At 31.7% G+C, this 12,089-nt stretch overlaps 1 protein-coding gene across 1 annotated transcript in view; it reads right to left on the reverse strand.

Moving 5' to 3' along the window:
* The window catches only part of LOC138704418 (uncharacterized), a 619,974-nt gene that overhangs the window by 426,664 nt on the left and 181,221 nt on the right, over positions 1-12,089 (reverse strand). The window contains exon 3 of the mRNA XM_069832274.1: positions 2,336-2,740. Within this exon, the coding sequence (XP_069688375.1) occupies positions 2,336-2,640 (305 nt within the window). The 5' untranslated portion in view covers positions 2,641-2,740. The remainder of the gene's footprint in view (positions 1-2,335; positions 2,741-12,089) is intronic.

The following is a 12,089-nucleotide window of genomic DNA, read 5'->3' on the forward strand; positions in this document are numbered from 1 at the left end:
ATTTGCAGAGTATGTTTGTAATTTCAGTACTGCGTATGACCGGAAATAATGCTCGAGAATAAACAGCTTCTATTCTGTTGTGAGAACCATAATTGCAGAAATCAACACAACACTGAATTCACAATATGTCAAACTATTGTATACAATAAATAAATACTTCGTTGCTAGGGAAACGAGCGATAATTGCAGTACTGTCTGTTTTGGCGCATACTGTATTTTGTATACTAAATGGATCATAACAAAGTTTCAATAAAATTACAAAACCAATACAATTATTATTTTATGCTCGACCATGCCGAAATGTAGTAATTATACACCTGGTAGCAGCCCTTTAATGGACCTCATTAAAGTTACACCTATTCATTAAAGTTCAGGTGTTCCACCAATCAGAAAACACCATTGTAGCAATATGAAAGCGCTAGTATCGATTATTCTCGGATATGCAATCGAAAGACAACTAGCGAAACGTCACGGAGGCTGGAAATCCAATACTGTCGTAGAAGGTTATGTTCTGTTACTATAATAAATAGCGTTAATTGTAAATAATATTCAAATAAATTCAATTTGTCATCTCGTTTTTCATGTCTAAATCAATTTCAAGGTTATATCAAGATTAATGTTTATTTTACTCTCTAGATTATATTAAGGTCAATGACATTTGTTTCTCGGAAAAAAATCAATACTTTCGCGTCTGCGCACATCTCACAATTTACGAGATATTGCACAAGGTCAGTTCCGCTCCCCAGTCAGATAAGAATAACATGAATACTTATGAATAATTTCAAGTTAGAAATATGGTCGAGCATAAAAAGTCGTATGAAACTTGACTATAATGGTAATGAAGACGCTCGTATGAAAATTATGAAACTCGCTTGCGCTCGTTTCATAAACATACTCGCGTCTTAATTACTACCATTATAGGCTAGTTGCATAATGTACTAATGTTATATTATTGACTAAGACCACACCATTACACGAGTCTGGCTCTTACGGTAGGGCTAGAAACATTTTTGTTTTATAACTTTAATTTGTACTGACTAGCTAGATAGATAGATAAATAAATAAATAAATGAAAATTAAATGAATAAATAACTAAATAAGTATGTAAGTAAATAAATAAATAAGTAAATAAATAAGTAAATAAATAAATAAGTAAATAAATAAATAAGTAAATAAATAAGTAAATAAATAAATAAGTAAATAAATAAATAAGTAAATAAATAAGTAAGTAAATAAATAAGTAAGTAAATAAATAAATAAGTAAATAAATAAATAAGTAAATAAATAAATAAGTAAATAAATAAGTAAATAAATAAAAATAAATGAGTAAATAAATAAGTAAATAAATAAATAAGTAAACAAATAAGTAAATAAATAAGTAAATAAATAAGTAAATAAATAAGTAAGTAAATAAATAAATAAGTAAATAAATAAGTAAATAAATAAATAATAAATAAATAAATAAGTAAATAAATAAATAAGTAAACAAATAAGTAAATAAATAAATAAATAAGTAAATAAATAAGTAAATAAATAAATAAGTAAATAAGTAAATAAATAAGTAAAAAATAAATAAGTAAATAAATAAGTAAATAAATAAATAACTAAATAAATAAGTAAATAAATAAATAAGTAAATAAATAAATAAGTAAATAAATAAGTAAATAAATAAATAAGTAAATAAATAAGTAAGTAAATAAATAAATAAGTAAATAAATAAATAAGTAAATAAATAAAAATAAATAAGTAAATAAATAAGTAAATAAATAAATAAGTAAACAAATAAGTAAATAAATAAGTAAGTAAATAAATAAATAAGTAAATAAATAAGTAAATAAATAAATAAGTAAATAAATAAGTAAATAAATAAATAAGTAAATAAATAAGTAAATAAATAAATAAATAAGTAAATAAATAAGTAAGTAAATAAATAAATAAGTAAACAAATAAGTAAATAAATAAATAAGTAAATAAATAAATAAGTAAATAAATAAGTAAATAAATAAGTAAATGAATAAAATAAAAACCAGGGATGCTTATGAAGAGAAAAGTAGGGAATCAAGTCAAAAAGAAAACATAAGTTGGAATAAATAAATATTACATTGATATTAAGAAAAAGAAAAAATGGACATGAATACCAAATACAGTAATTTGTTGAATTTCTTTCTTAAATTTATTAAAATCAAAATAACCTAGGCTAGGGTTTGTGTATCAGTTCCCAATTAATCCACTCATAGAAACGGAATATGAAAGAAATCTGTAATAGTTCAACTTTTCTTTTTGCGAACATCCCGAAACAGATTTTTCACAGCATCACCCTGCATAATGGACCTACCTCTTGAGGGACGCGTGTTTGGTGCCGTTGACGACCAGCTTGGGCTTGGGCTTGTCGGTGGGCGTCATGGTGTTCTGGCTGGCGGTGCTGCTGGCCACATCGCTGCTGCTGATGCTGCTCACACTGCTCTCTGACGACAGCGTCGATGCCTTGACGACTCCGGCCGCCTTGACCGCCGCCACCTTGCGGTTGTCCGGCTCCGCGGCGACGTGGTTGTGGTTGGCGCTCTCCAGCTGGAGCTGCAGGTGGTTTTTGCTGGGGATTGGGGGAGGCTTCTCCTCCACGGGCAGCATGTACGATAACATGGCGGTGCAGGTTCACATCACTCCACACGTGACTGGCAGCAGCAGCGGAAGGCAGGCGCTGGTCGCTGGGAGAGGCGCGCTTGCGCCGCCCGCCATCTGCCTGCAACGTAACCATGGAAACCACAAATGAGCATATAAGTCACTGCCTTCACCAAACACTGTCTCTTAACTCATTTATTAATTTCGTTACATTAATGGCCGGTTTTTCCAAGTATTGTTAGAAAATTTAACGACTGTTAAACTCTAAACAGTTTGTTAATTAATAAAATTGTATGTTTTCAACACCAGTTTGGTTTAACAGATTGTTAACAGTTTGTTAATTTTAAATGTAGGATTTCGGGCAGTTAACTCGTTTAACAGTTAGTTAAATATGGCCGATGTCTCCACAGCTGTTCGAAAAGAAGTTACGAAATTAATATTTTGTGTCTCTCTGTAGGGAATGTTTAGCATATGACTAGTAAAAAATAGTATTTATTTATTTATTTATTTATTTATTTATTTATTTATTTATTTATTTATTTATTTATTTAACCTGGTACAGATAAGGCCGTCACGCTTTCTCTGCCCCTCTACCAGGGGGATTATAACTATAATATGAACAATAAAATTACAATTAACATTAAATTTACAATTAAAATTACAATAAAAATTAAAGTACGACAAGATTACCTGATTAATGAAAGTTAGACATTTTATCATAAAAGTTAAGAACAAAGAATATTTTTGTATTTACTGAATTACAAATTAAAACTACAATAATAAAAATCTATAGTAATGAAATTACCGGATATTGAAATAATTACCGGATATTGAAATACTTTGGACTGTTTAAATGAAATTACCGGATATTGAAATACTTTGGACTGTTTAAATAGATCGGTGTTATTTTATTTCTTTCGTATTTCGTATCCATAATCGCAATGAGGAAATATAACCTTACTTTGTAATTATTATTCAGCACGTCACCTACAACTTTCATTTGTCAGCTGTTTGTTTATGGAGCGTGGCCTACTATAACAGGTTGTCATTTTATGCAAGTTTCATGAGTCACTCTATAATATAGAATTTAAAGATTAATTTTAGCCAATCAAAAATTGTCTTACATGTGTAGAATCATTACCAACTGCTGTTGAGTAGTTAAAATAGTGCTAATAGACGTTATAGTTAAGTGTTGGTTATCTTAAAAAAAAATTTTGTTGAACAAATGGAAAATACATTAACAAAGTGTTAAAAATAAACAGACTGTTAATTTAACATTCGTTAAGCAAAATTAAACATTACTTGGACAAACTGGCCATCAATGTATTAATTTTAAGGGAGGACTACAGAGAAAAAGAAATTTTCTACATTTATTTGAGATGTAGCTTTCATTTTTAGTACTCGTGTATCTTAGCAACCTAATACAGTTACCAAAATTTGACTTTCATCATACACTTACATTTTCAGTTATTCAATTTAAAAAAGGGGGGGTAATTTTTAATTATTCCTCATACAAATTTAATTCAATCAGTCTGAATATGTTTATACAGTACCAAAACCACAAATGAACATACAACTCACTGCATCCTTATTTAATTCACCAAACACTATATGTTAAGTGATTTATTAATTTCGTTACTTTAAATGTAGGGTATTCATTTTAATGGAGGACTATAAAGAAAATAAACTCTTCTACATTTTTTTAGATGGAGTTTTTATCTTTAGTACTCTTATATATCTTAGTAACCCAATACAATTCCCAAAATTTGAATTCTGTCATACACCTATTGTTTTTAGTTCTTTATTTTTTTTAAATGGGACAATTTTCAAAATTTTACTGCTCATACAAATTTCATTCAATCAGTCTCAATATGTTTATACAGCACCACTGGTTATGTTAGGAAGATAACTATTCATTCATTCATTCATTCATTCATTCATTCATTCATTCATTCATTCATTTTTTATGCTCGACCATGCCGAAATGTAGTAATTATACACCTGGTAGCAGTTCTTTAATGCATGTCATTAAAATACACCTATTCATTAAAGTTCAGGTTTTCGATTATTCTCGGATATGCAATCGAAAGACGAGGGAAACGTCACGGAGGCTGGAAATCCAATTCTGTTGCAGAAGGTTATGTTCTGTTACTATAATAATTAGCGTTAATTGTAAATAATATTCAAATAAATTCAATTTGTCATCTCGTTTTTCAATTCTAAATCAATTTCCAGGTTATACATTCTCTGCATTACATCAAGGTCAATGACATTATTGTTCCTCGGAAAAAGTCAATACTTTCGCGTCTGCGCACATCTCACAATTCAAGAGCTATGGTCACTTCCGATCTTCTGTCAGATACAAATAAAATGTATACTTCTGAATAATTTAAAGTTAGAAATATGGTCGAGCATAAAAAGTCGTATGAAACTTGCCTATAATGGCAATTAAGACGCTCGTATGAAAATTATGAAACTCGCTTGCGCTCGTTTCATAAACAAACATACTTGCGTCTTAATTACTATCATTATAGGCTCGTTGCATAATGTACTATTAATAATCCCAGGTTACAGAGGAAGATAATTACTGAGTAACATTTTTGGAACTAATCTGGCAGACTAGTTCCTTGACTAGGCTTCGAAACTAGTCAGCCAGGTAAGTGCCAAAAAATGTACCCAACACAGTAAAGAAGTTGTTCTTGTGAGTTATTTTACGACGCTGTATCTACATAACAGGTTATTTAGCCTCTGAATGAAATGAAGGTGATAACGCCGGTGAAATGAGTCCGGGGTCCAGCACCGATAGTTACCCAGCATTTGCTCATATTGGGTTGAGAAGAAATCTCAGAAAAACCTCAACCAAGTAATTTACCCGACCGGGATTCGAACCCGGGTCACCTGGTTTCGCAGTCAGACGCGCTAACTGTTACTCAAAAGGTGTGGACTGTAAAGAAGTTGTATAACTTAATCAGTGATTATACAAGTGTTAATAGTAATTTATAGTATAAAAGTGTAAAATCTGTTCACTATCGTGTGCTATAGGTTAAAATAGACCAGACTTGAATTACAGAAGTTTTTTGTCAGGTAGTGGCAATCATAAATTGTATCATGTTTTATATCATCATCATGAACATCGTCTCCATCATGACAAAATATAACACTAGCGTAACACTAATGTACATGCAACAACACTAACACTAGGAAACACAAAAAATTAAGTGAATAACTGTGACAAATGAAGGCAGAAATAAATTTACCATCAAACACGAGTGTCAGAAAATACTTTGCCACTCCATAGCTTTCTTTAAGTCTTTTACGTAATGTGAATTCAATACAGGTAAGTGTTTTAGTTGCGTATCTAATGGAAGACCCATTTTCTATTAGCTGCTTGCCTCGTCTAACGTTTTAGAAGACCACGACTTTGTGAACGTTTTTCTTTCGTAGTTTCTGAAATATGAAGTTGAAGATAGTTTTATTAATAATGAATGTATGTATGTATTTATTTATTCACACTGCAAATGGGTATATACCCGTGGTAGTGGTAACTAATTACACTCAATGATGACAATTAACAATAAACACAACTGATAAAAATATAATTAATAATAATATAATAATAATATAATAATAAAATAATAATAATAATAATAATAATAATAATAATAATAATAATAATAACAAGAAGCATCCTAAATTAAATGAATCATGGTCACTTAAAATAACATTTAAAGTAAATCTAATTTGTATCTTAACTCAAAGTTCGAACTAAGACCCACGAGTGTGACAGGTTCATACCTGCACAAGCACCTTTCGGCACTACACTTATTTCGCTGTCAACTCACTCACTGCACTGATTCTACCTGATTTCACTAACACTTCTAACCATTTCACTGTTCAAATACTTTGCACAGCCACTTCACTGACACCAACACACTTCACTTACACAATAGACTTCACTGACACTACACACTTCACTGACAGAACACACTTTCTCACTGATAGAACACTTCAAATAACAAGATATCAATTACACCCTTTAAATAGTGTGTATAATATACTACCGTCTATTAGTAAAGTCCTTAAGCCTATTTTTAAATACATTTTTGGTTATTGGTAAAGCCTTTAGTAAGTCTGCAGGTAAAGCATTCCAGTCCCTGATAGTACGATTGAGAAAAGAAAACTTTCCAGTGTCCGTCCTCTGCCTTCTTTCCCTCAATTTATATGAGTGGTCGTTCCTTGAAGAGTAATTTGGCGGCTGCAACCTATTTTTTATTTCTCTCCAGGCAGGCTCACCTCTGTATGTTTTGAACATCAGTGAGAGTGAGAATCCAGTATAGGGCAGCTAAATTTGTTAAAGGTAAAAGAGAAGATGGAAACAATACGATAAAAGAACTTAAATGGGAAACTTTGGAAAACAGACGTAGGAAAACTAGAATAACATCATTGTATAGAGCACATCTAGGTCAGAAAGCATGGGTAGACATAACGGCTCGGTTAGAAAAGCCAACGTACTATGGTAGGAACGATCATGATTTTAAAATCAAATGTAGGAAACAGAAAACGGATGTAGGTAAATTCTCATTTTTAAATAGAACTATAAATGATTGGAATGACCTACCTGCAGCGGTCTTTGAGGGCTGTCCTTCCTTAAGGAGTTTCAATAATAACTTAAAAAGTTGTGTATAAAGTGTAAATTAAAATTAAGGTGACATTCAACATTTAATTTTTTAAGGTGACATGTATTTATCTAGCCTGACGAGTTTACTTCCTTGGTTTGAATTGTAAATTATTTAAAAATAGCGTGTAAGAGGGTCTTAGACTAGAAATGTTTAGTTTAAATGTAGTTCTGTTTATAAGTACAGTATGCATAAGGGTGTAATTATTTGACTTATTTGAACTGTTGTATCAGTGAAGCGAGGTGAGTCAGTGAAGTTATGGTTTTACAGTGCAGTGAACAGTTCCGATCAGTGATAATTTATAGCGTCAATGAAATGTGTTCTATAGTGTCAGTGAAATGTGTTACAGAGTGTCAGTGAAATGTGTGCTAAAGTGTCAGTGAAATGCGTCATAGTGCCACTACAGTGAGTGAGATGAGAGTAAAGTGAAAGACTATTGAAACTTATGTAGGACCTGTACATAATTATGTAGGTTGTATTGTAAAATTAGATATTTTATTTTATGTTTTATTATTATTGTGTTAAATTGTATTGTGTATTCTTATTGTATTGTGTATAAAATTGTATATGTGTTGTAAAATTGTATTGTGTAGGCCTATTGTAAATTTTATTGTGCATTGCTTATCATTTTATTGTGTATTGTTAATATTGTATATACCACTGCCACCGGGTGCTTGCCCACTTGCAGTGTAAATAAATACATACATACATACATGCATACATACATACATACATACATACATACATACATACATACATACATACATACATACATACATACATACATACATACATACATACATACATACATACATACATACATACATACATACATACATACATACATCCAAATACAAACTGCATGAAAAATGTTCTAACAATCAGGCAGAACAAATAGCAATCTTGAAGGCACTACAACACATTGAGAATGTAGAAATAACAGAAGAAACAGAGAATATTGCAGTAGTTAACACAGACAGCAAAGTGACACTGGACACTTTACAGAACAAGAATAAACATAATCCAATAATTGAAAATATAAAGAGAGAATTGAAAAAATTGGAGAGACAGCAATGGACAGTTCTCTTTAGGTGGGTGAAGGCCCATGTCGGAATAGTAGGGAATGAGATAGCTGACCGTCTTGCCAAACAAGCCGCCATAGAAGATGAAGGGGAAATAGCTTATAACAAAATACCGAGAGATACCATAGTAACAGAAGAGAGAGAAAAGACCTTAAGAAAATGGCAAGAGCAGTGGACTATCTCAACTAGGGGCGCAATAACGAAATCATTCTTCCCATCAATTAAAGATAGATTGAAGATAAATTTACCTGTCGGGGCTGAATTTACTTCTATTGTGACAGGTCACGGCTTCACAAGATCGTACCTTCACAGATTCAAGATTATTCCAACTCCAACGTGCCCTTGCAGACTAAAAGAAGAACAGACAGTCAACCATATACTACTAAGATGTGCCACACTGATAAAAGAAAGAAGAATCCTACGAGCTAGTATAATACGCACAGGTCAAACCTGGCCTCCACCTTTTGATCAGTTCACAACAGCATACCTCAAAAGCTTCAGAAAATTTATAAAATCCATAGAATTCGGCAAAATGTAACAGAATTGAAATTAGAAATAATACTAACAATGATGGTAACCTAAAATAGAAGAAGTACAATTAGGCAACACTTCTATCTATAAGAATTTCAAGATCGCAATCAAAATTGTAAATATCTTGTTCTCATAAATTATGTAACTAATTATTGTAATATTTTATGTAAAGCATGTAGTATTACTCCAATGTAATGGAGCATGCTGATATACAAAAAAAAAAAAAAATACATACATACACACACACATACATACATACATACATACATACATACATACATACATACATACATACATACATACATACATACATACATACATACATACATACATACATACATACATACATACACACACACACACACACACACACATACATACATACATACATACATACATACATACATACATAATCGAATTCTCGTTCTCCGGTCCGTGTGTCCCATTTTAATGGTGAATTATTACGACAACACTTGAGAGCCCGTTTTTGAATGGATGTAAAATAGTAACTATAAATTAAAACCAATTAAATATGCTCAATAAACCTACGTGTTCAGTATGAAAAACGAGTTAGAAGCGGGATCAGTTCTGGAGCTTTCAGATGATCTTTGGAACAAAATAGCGGGACGGTGTTCCACTAGTAATTTGGCATAAAATGTTCCGCAATGGCGAGGAGTTCCCACATTAGAACAGCACTTCAACATGATCTAAATGCGCAGCATACTTTACAATCCGAGCATGATTCATGTTGGGCAGCAGTAAAATATAATATAATGCGACATTAACAATCAGGTGACTTGCTGTAGTTTGCGCGAGGTCGCCCATACAATACTTCGAAACCCACACAAGGCTTCTTCCGGAAATGCATTTCCTATCAGCATGACGCAATCGATGCAGATGATGTAAGATAGTCCCATTCGTTAACTAGACGGAGGTCAGATCCAGGTTATTTCAACTATTAAAACATCTCCAACAGTTAATGTTTTCCAAAACTGAAGAGAGTGGATTGCAAAACCTCTGTCACTCCACCTAATTGTTACACCGGCAAACAAATGACTGTGCTATTTTAAGGCGACATTCTTGTCAGGGCTAAAATAACGGAACAGGGAATAGCTTCAGGTGTTACACAATTGAACACAATGTCTTGAATTACAGCAACACATTCCAGAGAATCCCAAGAACGATGAGAAAAACAATTTAAGTTCTAGAACAGTGATGTCAAATCAAGCGCATTTTTCTGACCTTGATTCGTGCGCGGGCAGCAAGCGCTAAGTATGGAAAGAGGAAGGGTTGTGTATATGAATAAGCAACCTGTTGGATTAAGAAAACAGTGGTGCACAAATTTCAAACGGAACGTGAAATTTTATGTCGTTATTTTTATATGACTTCTTTCTGTTTAATATTATCTATATTGTCTGTAAAACAAAAGTACTAACACTGATTTCTTAATATTGCACTCGTGTTTTAAATCTTAATAACATAATAGAGAGTTAAGAAGAAATATTCACTTAAATTCCATAGTAGTACAATTATACCACAGTCTACTATATACAGTCGCGAAGCTCAATATGTAGTAAAAATGCAAACATGGGTAGTTGCCCACCACTAGGATCGCTACTATCGCCTAATCATCGCAGATCTCTCTCCTAGCAGACGAAAAAATATGTTACACTTTCGTTGTCATGTTCTTTTGGAGAAATTAAGACCTTCCTTCCATTATTGAAATATTAAATGCATAAAGTGAATTTATTATTTTAATGAAGTATATTAAATTCCACCATAAACTCGAAGATACCTGCAAGAAATAGGTTAATATTATTTTTGTTTGTGCAAAACGAACTGAAATTTACTATAATCGCTTCACTCATTCAAGATTATAGCGATAATTAACTATGAAACCAATAAATATTAATTTGCATTTCCCTTTACAACAATAATAATGGAAATATGAATTAATGGAGTAACTTACGTGTACCGGTACTTGTAGTGTAGGCTTACGTAGTTAACAAAGTGGGATGAGGTTAAGCAATAATAATCACACCAGAATTGGAAATAAAACGTGATCAATAAATTTTATTGTAACAGGCTTTTTCTACGTCTCTAGTAAAGCAACAAATAAAAATAACAACAAAATTAACAGCTATAATTAAAAACATGTCCTTTGAAAAAAATAGGCCTAAGCAATAATAATCCCACCAGAATTGAAAATAAAACGTGATCAATAAATTTCATTAAAACAAACTTAATTTTTCTACGTCTTTAGTGAAATAACACATAAAAATAATAACAAAATTAATAGCTACAATTAAAAATATGTCCTCTGAAAAAAAGTAGACCTAACCTTTATTTCTCTGGAAATTTAGCAGCCTAAATGACATAATTTTAACCGGTATCTAATGTCCTTTCGGTTAGACTGAAACATTTCATTGTGAAATTTAAGGATATAATGTATTCTAACAGTCACAAAGAACTTCAAAATTAAGAGTTTTGTTTCTGCACAGCATTCTTGTGGAAACCCAGGAACCTTTCTGAATATTTCGGAAATCGGAAGAAGGATAACTCTGGCCTCTTTCTCTTACTGTTGCTACAATTTATAGCACTACAAACGTCTCCTCCTTGTCCCATTTTATTATTCCAATTATTATATTTTAGCCATTAACATTTTCATTGCAACCAATAACGAACATTTCACAAGCAATGTGAAATACGCAACGAGCTAGCACTCAATAGAAATACGACACAGTCCAAAGTCGACCATGGACAGTCTATTGTTTCTAGTTGCTAACCGCTTGGAGCGCTTTATCACGAGATTTGCAAAAAAACACCTCAAGCTTCGCGACTGTATATAGTAGATTGTGATTATACTATACTAAGTGAATGAAACACATCATTCATAAAGAAAGTGATATTCCAAAGAAAGAGATTGAGTATGACATGATAAGTTGGAATTTATATTGATGGTATCTTTAGCCTTACAAAAGTAATCAATAAAGTAATCAAAACAATATTACTGTACAAAGCAAAGTTACCTAGGTGCTGTATCTGTTTTAAGTGTAACTAATATTACATAACAAAACTCTTATCGCATTATGCTTTTAAGGTGATATTGGTGAGCAACTTCCTATCATCAAAATATTAAATTATTTTCTCGGAATCTGCTGAAGCTATAGAGCTGACATTT

This window comes from Periplaneta americana, chromosome 8 (genome assembly GCF_040183065.1).
Source record: "Periplaneta americana isolate PAMFEO1 chromosome 8, P.americana_PAMFEO1_priV1, whole genome shotgun sequence".
NCBI lineage: Eukaryota > Metazoa > Arthropoda > Insecta > Blattodea > Blattidae > Periplaneta > Periplaneta americana.